The 17,690-nt window shown below is 38.2% G+C and overlaps 1 protein-coding gene across 4 annotated transcripts in view; it reads left to right on the forward strand.

Annotated features, from left to right (window-relative positions):
- Positions 1-17,690, forward strand: part of CCDC191 (coiled-coil domain containing 191) — a 90,934-nt gene that overhangs the window by 37,814 nt on the left and 35,430 nt on the right. For all 4 annotated transcript variants that reach the window (XM_058731351.1, XM_058731352.1, XM_058731354.1 and 1 more), the window contains 3 exons: positions 9,149-9,398; positions 15,945-16,402; positions 17,177-17,289. In XM_058731351.1, coding sequence (XP_058587334.1) covers positions 9,149-9,398; positions 15,945-16,402; positions 17,177-17,289 — 821 coding nt within the window. The remainder of the gene's footprint in view (positions 1-9,148; positions 9,399-15,944; positions 16,403-17,176; positions 17,290-17,690) is intronic.

The raw sequence follows: 17,690 nt of genomic DNA on the forward strand, positions 1-17,690 counted from the left end.
GTTGGAATTTGAACTGTATTTTTACTTTGCTCAGCATGTTCACTTTTAAAAGCTGACTTCATTTCTTCCATTGCTCCTCTCTCCCTTCCTCTCTTAAATTTATGGCGAGCCCTAGACAAAATTAGGAAGGAGCAGGGTTTTCGACGTCTTCCACCAGCCGTTTTTGAGCCCCTGATTTCTCAGTTCTTCCTTGAGAAGCACCTCTGTTTTCCCCTCATTAACCTCTACATTACTTGCAGTCCTGCCCTCTCTTGTACCAGAGTTCTGGGCCTTTCCTGAAATATGCTTTTATCTCTTCCCTTTGTCCCTCAAGCCCCTCATGCTCTTTTACCGTAATCCTCAGTTGATGTTATCCCTCTCAGGAAACTGTATACTTTAACAGGCATGGTCTGGAAACAGTGCCCAATATGTAAGTGTTGGGGATTTGAGGGTACTGTGTGGCAGGCCAGTGGGAAAACTGGCCCTTTGACATCCCTCAAACTATGGTGTTCATTTGTTCACTTGTTCTTTCATTCTGTTTGATAGAATTTATTCTTTCAGCCAACCAGCTTTATTGACATTTACTGGGTACTAGGCTCTCTCCTAAGTACAGGGAGGAGGGACTTGAAAAAAAGTGTTAAACACTTGCCTTCTAGGAGTTTTCCATTTAAGTGAAGTTAAACATGGCACCCAACTACTAAAAATAATTGCAACAGAAGGCAGCATAAGATAAATACTCGAGAGTGACATGGACTTGGCTATCGTGCGTTATAATCCCCTGAGGAGCTTTTTAAAAATAGGAATTCATGGGCCCCACCTTCTGAGAGACAGAATGTGGCTAAGTAGAAGAGGGCATTTTTCAGTTTGGGGAAAAACTGGTAAATCAGCACATAGCTGGGGTGAGCCCACATGCTAGCCTAGAAGAGGGGAGGCTGGGTTGAAAATAGACTGTCAGGTCCCCATTTTCCCACACCTCATTTGAGCATTCTTTTGGGCAGTCACTTACAGCGCCCCTCTGTGAATCATGTTTGATGCCCTTCCCTCCATGCTCACCTGGTATGAAGGCAAGAGGCCAGAAATTGCATGGCTTCTGAAGCTGGTCAGGCTCCTCATATGTCTGTCATAGAGGCAGGGGGCCCAGATTTGCACTGCCTGGCTCACTTTAAAACCCTTTCAGGGGCGCCTGGGTGGCGCAGTCGGTTAAGCGTCCGACTTCAGCCAGGTCACGATCTCGCGGTCTGTGAGTTCGAGCCCCGCGTCAGGCTCTGGGCTGATGGCTCGGAGCCTGGAGCCTGTTTCCAATTCTGTGTGTCTCCCTCTCTCTCTGCCCCTTCCCCGTTCATGCTCTGTCTCTCTCTGTCCCAAAAATAAATAAAAACCGTTGAAAAAAAAAAATTTTTAAAAATAAATAAATAAATAAAACCCTTTCAGACAGAATTGTGTTATCTTCTTTTTCCCTGGGGGCTACCTGGTGCATTATTGAATGCATTAGCTCCTTCATTCCTGCTCCTATTCATCCCAAATGCGACTGCTTGCACCGCTGCTGTTTTCATGCGTCAGATTTCAGGACTCAGATCACTAGTGTGTGCTTATTTATTTATCATTTTTCATATCCTTTTAAAAAATTCAAGACACTTTTTAGATATCTAGTAGTTTTGCCCTGAGACACTGTTATCTTCCATGAGAATTTGTTCTCTATGTTTAGGGTGTGTGTGTGTGTGTGTGTGTGTGTGTGAATTAGATCTTTTATTTTTTTTATTTATTTATTTTTTTTTAAAGCAGCGGTTTCTTTTTTTTTTTTTTTTTTTAATTTTTTTTTTTTTCAACGTTTTTTATTTATTTTTGGGACAGAGAGAGACAGAGCATGAACGGGGGAGGGGCAGAGAGAGAGGGAGACACAGAATCGGAAACAGGCTCCAGGCTCCGAGCCATCAGCCCAGAGCCTGACGCGGGGCTCGAACTCACGGACTGCGAGATCGTGACCTGGCTGAAGTCGGACGCTTAACCGACTGCGCCACCCAGGCGCCCCGTGAATTAGATCTTTTAAAAAAAACTGTAGAACAAGCAATGTAAAGCCTTTTTTTTTTTTTTTTTTTTTTAGGGTGATACCATTTTTAGGAGGAATCTGAGGCTTAGAAGCTTCCAGGTACTTATCTAGTCACCCCTATCTATTCAGTTAGTCAGTGTTCTCCTGATTTATAGGTTCTAGTTCATGTACTGATCACTAAGTATCAACTCAGGTGTTGTTATAAACAGCATGGTTCAGGGGCACCTAGGTGGCTCAGTTGGTTAAACATCGACTTCAGCTCAGGTCATGATCTTAACAGTTTGTGAGTCTGAGCTTTGTGTTGGGCTCTGTGCTGACAGCTCAAAGCCTGGAGCCTGCTTCAGGTTCTCCCTCGCTCTCTGCCCCTCCCCCGCTCATGCTTTGTCTCTCTCTCTCAAAAATAAATAAAAATGTTAAAAAATTAAAAAAAATAAGAAACAACATGGTTCATATTTAAACTCTTATTTAAACCCTAATAGTTTATTTTCTTTTTTTAACTTAAATTTTATTTTATTTTATTTTTACAATTTATTTATTTAAATTCAAGTTAGTTAACATACAGTGTAGTATTGGTTTCAGGAGTAGAACCCAGTGATTCATTACGTATATATAATACCCAGCGCTCATCCCAACAAGTGCCCTCCTTAATGCCCATCACCCATTTGGCCCATCCCCTCACCCACCTCCCCTCCAGCAACCCCCAGTTTGTTCTCTGTATTTCAGAGTCTCTTATGGTTTTCCTCCCTCTCTGTTTTGTGTCTTATTTTTCTCTTATTTTTTTATTATTAATTTATTTTTTTATATTTTTCATTTACATCCAAGTTAGCATATAGTGCAATAATGATTTCAGGAGTAGAATCCAGTGATTCATCCCCTACATATAACACCTAGTGCTCACCCCAACATGTGTCCTCCTTAATGCTCCTCACCTGGTTAGCCCATCCTCCCACCCCAAACCCCTCCAACAACCCTCAGTTCTCTGTATTTAAGAGACTCTTATCTTTTGTTCTCATCCCTGTTTTTATATTATTTTTGCTTCCCTTCTCTTATGTTCATCTGTTTTGTATCTTAAATTCCACATATGAGTGAAGTCATGTGATATGTCTTTCTCTGACTAGTTTCACTTACCATAATACCTTGTAGTTCCATCCACGTAGTTGCGAATGGCAAGATTTCATTCTTTTCTATTGCTGAGTAATATTCCATCTTGTGTGTGTACGTGTGTGTGTGTATACACACACACACACCATATCTTCTTTATCCATTCATCCGTTGATGGACATTTGGGCTCTTTCCATACTTTGGCTGTTGTCGATAGCACTGCTGTAAACATTGGGGTGCATGTCCCCTTCAAAACAGCATACCTGTATCCTTTGGATAAATACCTAGTAGTGCAATTGCTGGGTCGTAGGGTAGTTCTATTTTTAACTTTTTGAGGAAACTCCATACTGTTTTCCAGAGTGGCTGCACCAGTTCGCATTCCCACCTGCAGTGCAAAAGGTTTCCTCTTTCTCCTCATCCTTGCCAACATTTGTTGTTGCCTGAGTTGTTAATGTTAGCCATTCTGACAGGTGTGGAGTGGTATCTCATTGTGGTTTTGATTTGTATTTCCCTGATGATGAGTGATGTTGAACATCTTTTCATGGGTCTATTAGGCATCTGGATGTGTTCTTTGGAAGTGTCTATTCATGTCTTTTGCCCATTTCTTCACTTTTTTGTTTTGTTTTGTTTTTTGGGTGCTGAGTTTGGTAAGTTCTTTATAGATTTTAAATACTAACCCCTTATCTGATATTAGAAGATACTGCAAATATCTTCTCCCTTTCTGTTGGTTGCCTTTTAGTTTTGCTAGTTGTTTCCTTCGCTGTGCAGAAGCTTTTTATCTTGATGTGGTCCCAATAGTTCATTTTTGCATTTGTTTCTCTTGCCTCTGGAGATATATTGAGTAAGAAGTTGTTCTGGCTGAGGTCAAAGAGGTTTTTGCCTGCTTTCTCCTCTAGGATTTTGATGGCTTTCTGTCTTACATGTAGGTCTTACATCCATTTTGAGTTTATTTCTTTGTCTGGTGTAAGAAAGTGGTCTAGGTTCATTCTTCTACATTCTTCTACATGGCACTGTCCAGTTTTCCCAACACCTTCAGTTTGCTGAAGAGACTGTCTTGGTTAGCCCATTCATTCTTTAGTAGGATGGTCTTTAGTCTCCAATAATTTGTTGTCTTTCCAAATTTTTTTCTTGTGGTTGATTACAAGTTTCATAGCATTGTGGTCTGAAAATATGCATGGTATGATCTCGATCTTTTTGTACTTGTTGAGGGCTGATTTGTGTCCCAGTATGTGATCTACTCTGGAGAATGTTCCATGTGCACTGGAGAAGAATGTATATTCCACAGCTTTAGGATGAAATGTTCTGAATATATCTATTAAATCCATCTGATCCAGTATGTCATTCAAAGCCGTTGTTTGTTGATTTTCTGCTTAGATGATATGTCCATTGCTGTAAGTGGAGTGTTGAAGTCCCCTACTATTATGGTATTATTATCAATGAGTTTCTTTTTGTTCATGATTAATTGATTTATATATTTGCGTGTTTCCACATTGAGGGCATAAATGTTTATAATTGTTAGATCTTGGTGGACGTACCCCTTGATTATGATATAATGCCCTTCTTCATCTCTTGTTACAGTCTTTATTTTAAAATCTAGATTGTCTGATATAGGTATGGCTACTCCAGCTTTCTTTTGGTGACCGTTAGCATGATAGATGGTTCTCCATCCCCTTACTTTCAATCTGAAGGTGTCTTTATGTCTAAAATTGGTTTCTTATAAATATCATATAGATGGATCTTATTTTCTTTTCCATTCTGATACCCTATGTCTTTTGATTGGAGCATTTATTCCATTAACATTTAGAGTGAGTACTGAAAGATAGGAATTTATTGCTATTGTGTTGTCTGTAGAGTTGGAGTTTCTGGTGGTATTCTCTGGTCCTTTCTAGTCTTTGATGCTTTGGGTCTTTTTTTGTTTTTGTCATTTTTTCTCCCCTCAGAGAGTCTCCCTTAAAATTTCTTGCAGGGCTGTTTTAGTGGTCATGAACTCCTTTAGTTTTTGTTGTCTGGGAAACTCTTTATCTCTCCTTCTATTTTGAATGACAGCCTTGCCAGATAAAAAATTCTTGGCCGCATATTTTTCTGATTCAGCACATTGAATATATCCTGCCACTCCTTTCTGGCCTGCCAATTCTATGGATAGGTCTGCTGCGAACCTGATCTGTCTTCCTTTATAGGTTAAGACTTTTTTCCCTTGCTGCTTTCATGATTCTTTCCTTGCCTGAGTATTTTGTGAATTTGACTATGATATGCCTTGATTCTCAGTTTTGTTGAATCTAATGGGAGTTCTCTGTGTTTCTTGGATTTTGATGTCTGTGTCTTTCCACAAATGAGGAAAGGTTTCCACTATAATTTGCTCACATAAAAACCTTCTACCCCTTTTTCTGTCTTTTCATCTCCTTGGACTCCTATGATTCAGATGTTATTCCTTTGTAATAAGTCACTGAGTTCTCTAATTCTTATAATGTGCTCCTTTGCATTAGTTTCCCTCTTTTTTACTGCTTCATTATTCTCTACAAGTTTATCTTCTATATCCCCCCCCCATTCTCTTGAAAAAGAAGAAAGGCTAAAATGGATTTAATATCAATCATAGTGACATGAAGCTTCCATAAAATCTCCAAAATACAGGGTTCAGGGAACTTCCGTGCACGTGAACACATCCACATTGACACCCCAAATACACGGGGACAGAAGCTCTTGTGCTTAGGACCCTCCCAGACCTCACCCTATATATCTCTTCATCTGGCTGTTCATTGGTATCCTTCATCTTATATCCTTTAATTAACTGGTAAACATAAATGTTTCTCCAAGTTATGTGAGCTACTCTAGCAAATTAATCAAACCCAAGGAAGGGGTGGTTGGAACTTACAGTCTATAGCCAATTGATCAGAAACACAGGTGATAGATAACCTGGTCTTGTGACTGACATCTGAAGGTGGTAGGAGGAATGGGGGAAGATACTTATGGGACCGAGCCCTTAAACTGTGGGATCTGACACTGTCTTCAGGTAGAGGTGTCAGAATTGAGTTGAGTTCTTGGATACCCTGCTGGGTGTACAAGAATTGCTTGTTGGTGTGGGTAAAAACCTCCACACATTTGGTGACTAGAGTGCCAGAAGTGAGGTATTCTCTGAAAACGTAAAAAAGACACACAGGTGACAAACAGTGGGGAAAAACTGGATTTTTCCCTACATGGGAAGGAAAATGGAGTTTTTCCATTATATATGGTCTTTAGCCTTTCTGTGCATGCAGTTATGTAAGTATGATGCTCAATTTATATACTCGTGCCAGAAATTCCCATATTTCAGCTTGGAGGCATATTGGGACAGGATGTTTTCCAAAGGGAACTCTGTCCTTCATTTTATGATTAATTGGGAACTGTGTCTGAAACCATTTCTTTTGGTTAGCATACCTAAGTATTGCATTGGATTGAGGTTTTAAGACATAAGTGATTTTTCAGTTTCAGAAATATTTATGTTTTTAGTGCTAATCTTTTAAAAAAGTATAGAAATTAGCTTATTTGGACTATTGTCACTCTGCTGAGGTGAACTGCAGAGGAACGGGAGTAAAACCAGCCTTGTCTCTGGATCCCTGCCTTCTTCATGTCTACTCTTCCATCACAACCCTCAAATGTAGATATTTTAAACACACTTTGAAATCCCCTACATAGTCATTATAGAGTGGCCTCTAAGCACTATGGTGAACATGAAATTTTTACCCATTTTCTTACTGTTTAGTCTTTTTGTTATACTTGCAGAAATATTTTTCTCTTTCCCTTTTTATAGTGTCCAAATAACTTCTTCCATGACAGTCAGAATCCTAGATCACTTTTTGCTGTTTATGCTGTAAAGACATGAAATTAACACATCAGATAAATTTCACACTCCCCCCCTTCCTGAGCAGATTGATGTAAATTGAATTTCACATTAATCAGACAGAGCAATATACATCTTCTATCCAGTGGAAATTTATGATTTTCACTTACTTAAGAAAAGTGCTATAGGCTTTCTATTTCTTTCACTATTTAAACATTGGTATTTTGGGAGCTTTTTCTTACCTGCATTGCTACCTGATTTATTATCCCTATTTCCTCTAAAATTTTTATTTCAAGGTTATTCTGTCTCATACTAGATAATTTATTTCCATCAAATTAAACTCCATGTATAAATGTTTATATTACCACCTATATTGTACTTTTATCACAAAAACATCAGTCTGTTAATCAAATATTGAGTACCTACATTAATACGGTAGAAGGAAGCAATTAAATACAATGAAATCCACTGTTGGCAGAGTTGTTGTTAGTGTTTATCCTGAATTTCATTATTTCAGTGGACTCTACTCTCACCAATTGGTTGTTTCATCCAATGCCTCTGACATAGGTTAAATTCTATAATACTAGAATAGTCTTTTTCAAACTAAGGGTTTTAACCCATTAATGGGGCCTGAAATCAGACTCAAGATGAGCTATTTTTTAAAGAAATGGAATGCATCAGAAATGTCAGAATGCACCTCTGGTAGTAAGGGTAAATATTGTTTGGTGAAACTTTTGTTTCATTTAGATATGTTTTTGTTTCAAACATACACATATACCTATAAACTTGTATGTTGAGCCACGGTGTAACATTTTTCTTACTGTAGGTGCCAGTCAAAAAAGATTTAAAAGTCACTTAAACATTTAAGAACTCTAGAAATGTTCTCCTGACTCAGTGACTTAAGAACTTTATGATTTTTTTTTTATGTAACCCCAAAGAGTCTTTGAGGAGTGTTAAGCATTATGGATATTCAACAGAAATGGGTATACAAATTGTATCCTAGAGAACATATTCGAGTCACTTTTACAAGATAAAATCAAGTAGGTGTCTAGATAATAGATTTTAAACCTGAGAACTGACCCCTGATGCAATATAATAAGTTCCAAACTCTGTAGCTTACTTATTCAGGGACAATAATTATCCACTTTTAGTGCTCAGAGACCTCCATGCTTGAATTCTCAAATGGCTGTCAGAAAAATGTCTCTTAATGGAGATCCCCTTTGGGAAGGGAGTGTAGCAAGCATTACCCAACTCCACTCAGTGATGTCTCCTAATGTCATGAAGTATCTGGGAATCAAAAAAAGGTCTTCCTTACAAAGAGAATTAACCAGACTCATTACTAGACTCTGAATGAGTTCCATGTGGGCAAGTGCCTTGTCTCTGACACGTCTTTCACACTTGTCTAGTGTTTAGCAAGGCAGTGTTTTATTCATTCAGTTTAAGCATTTGGTAAATGAATCCTTCTCTTTAGAGATCCTGTGTCTGATCATGTTCTTTCCTAAGATCCACCCTCCTGGTTTCATACTGACTTTTGTAAGTTTTATACTTAATTTGTTATTGACAGTTCACTTGTTAAATCTTGTTCCATTCCCTTTCTCCCAAACCTATCTTCATTTGCAAGCATGGCTGAAATCTCCCTCATGCATTCATCTTTTTAAAGTAGTTATTTAGGGGCTCCTGGGCAGCCCAGTCAGTTAAGCGTTCAACTCTTGATTTCGGTTGAGGTCATGATCTAACGGTTCATGAGTTCAAGCACCGAGTCAGGCTCACGCTCACAGCACAGAGCCTGCTTGGGATCCTCTCTCTCTCCCTCTCTCTCTCTGCCCCTCTCCCACTCACTTGCACGTGTGGTCTCTCTGTCTCTCTCAAAATAAGTAAACTTAAAAAAAATAAATGTAGTTCTTTATATGCCTGTTCTCTTTGCTCCCTTTTACTATTTTATGGTAATTTAGAAAATGTAGTATGTCTTTGTGACATGATAGAATTCCTTCTTCTGAGGTAATGTCTTAAGGTACTAATGCCCTCTACTAGCAGACCATTTGCACCAGGGAATTTGATAAAGTGATTCCATTTTAGCTTAAATAAAAGGATAAGCTGGAGGTAAGATGGAGTATTTCTGGGACTCCTTTAGACTTGTCTCATTTATATTATCAACTAACAAGCGATAAATGGCTTCTTCTTTTTAACGGAAGAACTTTTTTGCTTAGAAAACAACAACTGGCCACTGAATATAACCGGAAACAAGTTCTCCGACACCACTTTACAGAATGGCAGCATTGGCATCGTGCAGAGATCCTAAAGAGAGAGCTGGCGCAAACTAAGAAGGAAACCAGGAAGAGAATGAATGAGCTGCTGATGGCAGCATCACTAGGGAAACTCAGTGCAAATGGGTCACCTGGCATCAGTCTACTTGAGGAAGCAGCAGCCATGGTGGATGCACCTGTAAGAAATGGAGAGGTACAATGTTTTTCCTTTGCTTGGCCTTCTACTTATTAAACACTGGCATCTGAGCTCTGCACCTGTATAGCCTAGGATATATTAGCCACTGTCAGATTGCCTTGACTGGGCTATCTAAAAGATGAAAGCTGTTTATAGTACACAAAGGTTACCTTTCAGTCAGTGTTTATTTTCTTGAGCTGAATCTTGTTTTTATATATCACATATAAACTTTGGTATAGTTGAGACTCGGTAGGGACATAATATAGAGAGGGAATTTACAATAAATGAAAGACTCTTTCACAAATAGATAAAGATTGTTTATACCTTTTGAATTCCTCTTACTTGATCATCAGACATTTCCTTTCTAACTGAGCTTACAACATAGGAATTTTAAAGTTTTTGTCTAATAAGAAAATCATATGTTAATTATTGTAATTTGATAGGAGAAAATGAGAGAGGAAAAAGAAAAGTAGCCTGTAATTCCATCATCTGGAGATAACCACCAGTAACATGTTGAAATACAGCCATACAGTCTTTTCTCTATTCATGCATATGTAAATTTTTCTCTTTAATATTTATATTACTTATAATATTTATATAACTTAACGTTTCTTCAAGTGACTGAAGATATCTAGTTTTTCATAATACAGAGAAAGTAAGGCCATTTTTTTCCTTAATAACTACATAACTATGCTGTTTTTCTAAAAAAAATAATTCATAATTTTATAATATAACATGTGAATTTTCTATGCCACTAAATCTACTTCTGCAACAGTAGTTCTCAACTGAGACTAAACCACAGATGAGACCTGTTAAATCAGAATTTCTGGTTGTTGGGCACCTGTATTTTTTTTAAGTTTCACAAATGACCCTGATGAATACCCCTTGGTGAAGCACTACCATTCTGTACCATTATTTTGTAATGGCTGTGGATACTCTATCGTGAACCCTAAGCTAGGATATGTTTACCTTTTTCTCTATTGCCGGACATTTAAGTTGTTTCCAGTTTGCCACTATTGCGAACAGTGCTTCAGTGCTTCAGTGAACATCATTGTAATGAAATCTTTGCATGCATCCATTTTTACTTAAATGCTTTGTACTTAGGATAAATACCTAAAAATAGAATGCCCATTTAAAGACTTACCAAATTGCCCTTCCACAAAGGTTTTGCCAAAGAAATGCCTATTTTCCTGTCTAATAACACATTTTTCATTTTTGCTAAGTTGATAAGTAAAATATTTTTATCTTATTATTGCTTCAACATTTGTATTTTTTTATTAGTGAGGTTAAATATTTTCTTAATGAGCTTTCTTTTTTTATTTTATTTACATTCATATTAGTTAGCATATAGTGCAACAATGATTTCAGGAGTAGATTCCTTAATGCCCCTTACCCATTTAGCCCATCCCCCCTCCCACAACCCCTCCAGTAACCCTCTGTTTGTTCTCCATATTTAAGAGTCTCTTATGTTTTGTCCTCCTCCCTGTTTTTATATTATTTTTGCTTCCCTTCCCTTGTGTTCATCTGTCCTGTGTCTTACAGTCCTCATATAAGTGAAGTCATATTATATTTGTCTTTCTCTGACTAATTTTGCTTAGCATAATACCCTCTAGTTCCATCATGTAGTTGTGAATGGCAAGATTTCATTCTTTTTGACTGTCGAGTAATACTCCATTGTATATATATACCACATCTTCTTCATCCATTCATCCATCGATGGATATTTGGGCTCTTTCCATACTTTGGCTAATGTTGATAGTGCTGCTATAAACATGGGGGTGCATGTGCCCCTTCAAAACAGCATACCTGTATCCCTTAGATAAATACCTAATAGTGCAATTGCTGGGTCATAGGGTAGTTCTATTTTTAATTTTTTGAGGAACCTCCATACTGTTCTCCAGAGTGGCTGCACCAGTTTGCATTCCCACGAGCAGTGCAAAAGAGCTCTTTTTCCACATCCGCACCAACATCTGTTGTTGCCTGAGTTGTTTGGACAGGTGTGAAGTGGTATCTCATTGTGGTTTTGATTTGTATTTCCCTGATGATGAGTGATGTTGAGCATTTTTTCCTGTGTCGGTTGGCCATCTGGATGTCTTCTTTGGAGAAGTGTCTATTCATGTCTTTTGCCCATTTATTCACTGGATTATTTGTTTTTTGGGTGTTGAGTTTGAGAAGTTCTTTTATAGATTTTGGATACTAACCCTTTATCTGATAGGTCATTTGCAAATATCTTCTCCCTTTCCATCAGTTGCCTTTTAGTTTTGCTGATTGTTTCCTTCGCTGTGCAGAAGCTTTTTATTTTGACGAGGTCCCAATAGTTCATTTTTGCTTTTGTTTCCCTTGCCTCTGGAGACGTGTTGAGTAAGAAGTTGCTGCAGCCAAAGTCAAAGAGGTTTTTGCCTGCTTTCTCCTCGAGGATTTTGATGACTTCCTGTCTTACATTGAGGTCTTCATCCATTTTGAGTTTATTTTTGTGTATGGTGTTAGAAAGTGGTCCAGGTTCATTCTTCTGCCTGTCGCTGTCCAGTTTTCCCAGCACCACTTGCTGAAGAGACTGTCTTTATTCCATTGGATATTCTTTCCTGCTTTGTCAAAGATTAGTTGGCCATACGTTTGTGGGCCCATTTCTGGGTTCTCTCTATTCTGTTCCATTGATCTGAGTGTCTGTTTTTGTGTCAGTATCATACTGTCTTGATGATTACAGCTTTGTAATACAGCTTGAACTTTGGGATTGTGATGCTTCCTGATTAGGTTTTCTTTTTCAAGATTGCTTTGGCTATTCGGGGTCTTTTCTGGTTCCATACAAATTTTGGGATTGTTTGTTCTAGCTCTGTGGAGAATGCTGGTGTTATTTTGATAGGGATTGCATTGAATATGTAGATTGCTTTGGTTAGTAGACATTTTAACAATATTTGTTCTTCCTATGTAGGAACATAGAATGTTTTTCCATTTTTTGTGTCTTCTTCAGTTTCTTTCATAACCTTTCTATATTTTTAAGTGTATCAATTTTTCACCTCTTTGGTTAGGTTTATTCCTAGGTATTTTATGGTTTTTGGTGCAATTGGAAATGGGATCAATTCCTTGATTTCTCTTTCTGTTGCTTCATTATTGGTGAATAGGAATGCAGCCGTTTTCTGGGCACTGATTTTATATCCTGCAACTTTGCTGAATTCATGGATCAGTTCTAGCAGTTTTTTTGATGGAATCTTTTGGGTTTTCCATATAGAGTACCATGTCATCTGCGAAGAGTGAAAGTTTGACCTCCTCCTGGCTGATTTGGATGCCTTTTATTTCTTTATGTTGTCTGATTGCTGAGGCTAAGACTTCCAATACTATGTTGAATAACAGTGGTGAGAGTGGACATCCCTGTCTTGTTCCTGACCTTAGAGCTGAAACCTAAAAACTGAGAGCTTTCCCCCATTGAGGATGATATTAGCGTTGGGTTGTTCATATATGGCTTTTATGATCTCGAGGTATGCTCCTTCTATCCCTACTTTCTTGAGGTTTTTTATTAAGAAAGGATGCTGTATTTTGTCAAATGTTTTCTCTGCATCTATTGAGAGGATCATATGGTTCTTGTCCCTTTTTTATTGATGTGATGAATCACGTTAATTGTTTTTGCGGATATTGAACCAGCCCTGCATCCCAGGTATAAATCCCGCTTGGTCATGGTGAATAATTTTCTTAATGTATTGTTGGATCTGGTTGGCTAATATCTTGTTGAGGATTTTTGCATCCATGTTCATCAGGGAAACTGGTCCATAGTTCTCCTTTTTAGTGTGGTCTCTGTCTGGTTTGGAATCAAGGTAATGCTGGCTTCATAGAAAGGGTTTGGAAGTTTTCCTTCCATTTCTATTTTTTGGAACAGCTTCAAAAGAATAGGTATTAACTCTTCCTTAAATGTTTGGTAGAATTCCCCTGGAAAGCCATCGGGCCCTGGACTCTTGTTTTTTGGGGTTAAATATTTTTTGTAATGACTATATATATATCTATATCTATATCTATATATCTAGATAGATATATATATATATATGAAAATGGATATAGATATTTAGTGACTTGTCTCTTCATGTCGTTATACTTTTTTTTGCTTGATTATATATATTTTTCTTATTTGTAGAGCTCTTTATATTAGACTATTGATGCTTTTATTATGACGTATTTTGCAAAATTGTTTCTTTTTTTTTGTCCTTTGGGTAAGTTTTGGTGTTTGGTACTATACAGAGTTAAGTTTTTATAGATTTTTTTCTTTCATAATTATACTTGTCATATTTGAAAAGCCCTTTGGGGAAGGTCCCCTACCACCTCACCTTCACCCCAAACCCCTCCAATCTTTCACATAACACTGTTGAGCACTTAACTCAGACATGTAAAATAAACTGGGCACTAGAGGCCCCAGTCTTGCTTTTTACCCTGATTTCTGCCAGTAAGTAGGCTGGTTTTAATTTAAACCTAGTCTCTTAGCAAAGGGCTATCATGAGGATGCTTATTGGGACTTATGTAACATTTTGGTACCTTCCCCTAGGCAATTTATCAACCTTTATGTCAGCTAGATAATTTTACTTCCATTGAGACCCAGGAGAGTCCTCTATCTTAAGAAATAGCTGTGTGGAACCTTTTACTTTACAAAGTTACACTGTTGTTATCTTTAAATTTAGAAAAGACAACAAAGTATTTTTTATTTTCATAAAACAGAAAAGTTACTATGTCTAATTTTCTTACTATATGTAAGATATAAAAAGAAATAAAAGCCTTTAAATCTCTGAAATCAACTCTGAAAAAGATATTCTTAAAAGAATATTATAAAAAATAAAGCAAGTGGAAATAAAAGGATATAATATTCTGTAGGTTATTATATAAACCCTAACTTTTTCCACAGTGTAGAATATAACACAAATAAAATATAAAATCTTTAGTAAGATGCTCACTAATAACACAATTAAAGTGACTAATGTACCACAGATGCATACATTATACCTTGAAATTTTTCAAAATTATCAGCTTATAGATGATTTTCGCTAATTACACCAGCCTGTTCAGTCCTGTTTCACCAAATACAGCAAGTACTGTTAAACTTTCTTTCATTCTTTTATGTTTACCTTGAAAAGTTACTGTGATCCAAATGAAATTTTGCTGTACCCAAGGCTTTTACAGTCTTGCTGGGTTAATAATGCACCATTATCACAAAGTTTAAAAGGGCCTAAAACATATACCCTGCTTGATGCTAAATTACTTAAGCAGATGTTCTCACAAATAAATATCCATTGACATTTCTGAAATAGAAGGTTATTTTTTAGTCTTTAACATGTCAGAGTTTCCATATACCATATTTTTCACTTTAGCTGAGTCTATAGGAAATATTTCCATCATCGTGAAAAATATTTAGTATGGTACCCTCTAGCTAAAAGCTTCTAAGATATAGTTCATAGTATTTTTCTCCCTGTATCATCGCAGATGGCAGAATCAAAAACTGGTCAGACCTTAGGACACAGAACCTAGAAGAGACATTTTAACTATGTGTTATTTTGGTCAGGATTAGTTTTTCTGATTAAGAATTCTGTTTCCTCCCCCTGTATATAGAACTTATATGAACGAATAATAAGTATGATATCTCAGTCTGTTGAATGAGGTCTGTTATATGATAAAGCTTTAACTCATATGCTAAAATATTGTATTATCGATAATAGTATTACATAATGCAGATATTTGCCCAGTGGTCATGGGCTTGCAAATATTTCCCACAGATAGTCTGGGAATAGCTGGAGACTATAAACTTTAATCCAGGCTTTGATTCTGAAAATGAATGAATGAATAGGTGAATAAATAACATACATACATACCCTGTGATTAATTTATTTGTGGCAAGAGGGACATTGAGAGAACAGAGCTATTATTCATTTGTAAAGGTATTTGCTAGTTTTCAAACATTCTTTTTCATTTAATTTTTTTCTGAAAGTTTATTTCTTTATTTTTTAGAGAGAGAGAGAGAGAGCACAAGTGGGGGAGAGACAGAGACAGGGAGACACAGAATCCGAAGCAGGCTCCAGGCTCTGAGCTGTCAGCACAGAGCCCCTCGCGGGCTCAGACCCATGAACCACGAGATCATGACCTGAGCCAAAGTCGGATGCTCAACCGACTGAGCTACCCAGGTGTCCCAGTTTTCAAACATTCTTGACGGAGAGTATATCCTTTGCCACAAAATTCAGAGTTAATTCATGCAGATTAAAATTCCTGTAATATATATCTGGAATAATCCTGCCTAATTGACAAATGAACTATCCAAATTAGAAATTTCTAAGAGCACAGTTTTCTTATTGTAAATGTTCTGGCCCACGGCAATGGTTTGTACAACTGTAGCCACTCGCCCACCTAGTTTCCATGGTGAGCAGCAGTGCACATTCTGAGAACAGCTCACAGATCTACGGCTGGTAGCCTCTGAGATAGCCAGGCCAAGAGCACAGGGCAGTTGTGCCATTGAACCAAACAAGGCTGACTAGATGAGGTTGGATCTCTTCAACATAGTCCTTTAAATAGCTGAACTGTAACATGCTCCTTCTTTCTCAGGTGACTGGTGGGCCGCCTTTGTGGGAAAAGCCTCCCTCAGGGAGCAGTGATTGCATGCCCAGCCCCCACCTAGGAAGACCAACAAAGAGCAGCTTGCATTTTCCCTTCCAGCATGTCCCTTTGAACACATATGACAATAAGCAGCACGAGACTCAGGATGTTGAGCCGTCCCAACAGCCTGGCAGCAACAAGATCATCAGAACCACCAGCCAGAAAGCAGAATCCATGTGCATGGGTCATTTCCATAACCGCCATGTCTTCCAGCAACAATTGATTGAAAAGCAAAAGAAGAAACTTCAGGAACAGCAGAAAACAATTCTAGAGCTGAAGGAAAGCCAGCGGTTAGCAGAGGCTCGGTGGGCAGCAGAGAGGGCTGCAGCAGTCACAGATGCACAGAGCTGCCAGCTGTCAAACCCCAGAGGAAAAGAACCTAAAAGAACCTGCCAGGTGCTTCCAAAGTATGTCCATTATATCAGAACACTCTTTGGACTCATGATTTGGGTTTTTTCACCTAGTGTTTGAGAGGCCCCTGAACTTCTTTGCCCAGCTTCCAGACTCCATGATCTCTCCCTTTCTTTTATTGTGTACTCTCAAAAGAAAGAAGCCCCTTTCTCATAGATATTTGAGGCCACTAGCGACCTATGAGTTGTATAGTTAGCATTTGTGTTGTGGCTGTCTTTGTCTGAGGAGCCCTGTTGCTATACCAGTAAAAGAGAATAATGCTTCCTTGCTTACTCTAACTTGATTTCTGGGTTTCTGATTATGTTTAGTCCTGAGAAGCCAGGTTGGACAATATCAGGTGCAAATAGAGCATCCCCTGGACTGGCTAGATACCTAGGTTAAATGTGTAGTTGGTTTGGATAAAAGTAAACATCTTTGAGCCTGAAATAAGAATCCAGATTTCTCAAAAGTGGTTTCAGACATGCTTGTGACATACTCAATACATGTGATAAATGGTAGGATAAGAAGTGGGTAATAGATACCTATTGATTTGAAGCCCTGGGATGGGAGTCTGAGCACCTGACTCACCTTGCAGACTGAGGACAGTCACTCAACCTTCCCATGCCTCCTCACACCAATTTATCGAGTGGGTATAATATGCAGTTATCTTAGAGAGTAAAGATTAATGAAAATTTGTGAAATGCTTTGAGTTCCTCAGGCTCAAGAGTTTTGAACAATGCTGGTTATTGGTCTGAATTCTTTCCTTTTTTTTTTTTTTTTTTAACCCCCAGCTCGCCTGTTGCTTCCCCTGGAACTGATGGTAGTAGAAGTGACTCCCAAAATTCTCTCTCTGGAGCCAGAAGGAACCCAAGGCAGCTGATGGCACCCCACCCCATACTGAAAGGCAGGGCGGTCTTGGTGGTGGTCTGGTGGGGGTTATCTTCCTTCCTGAAATAGGATATGCTGGGACTGAATCCCAGCAACTCCTGGGTTTTGAGACTTGGCAGAACCTGGTCAAAGATGTGAGGAGACCAGTGCACCAGAGAGTTCCACGGCTTTTTTCCTGCCCCTTCTGCCAAACTTTTTGGCCTTCCCAACCAATACAAAAAGAACAAAAACAAACTGAAAGATGCATCATCTTTCTGCAATATGAGATTTGGACTGTGGGAAAAAAATGGGACAGTTACACTAATGAGAAAACTCTGAGTAACTGCTAACAACAAACACTGATAAAGATCACCTGACATTATACTTTGTTAACCTTAAAATATTGATCCATTTACAGCAATCCACATCAAGTTACTA

The sequence above is a fragment of the Neofelis nebulosa genome, chromosome 5 (assembly GCF_028018385.1).
Source record: "Neofelis nebulosa isolate mNeoNeb1 chromosome 5, mNeoNeb1.pri, whole genome shotgun sequence".
Classification (NCBI taxonomy): Eukaryota; Metazoa; Chordata; class Mammalia; order Carnivora; family Felidae; genus Neofelis; species Neofelis nebulosa.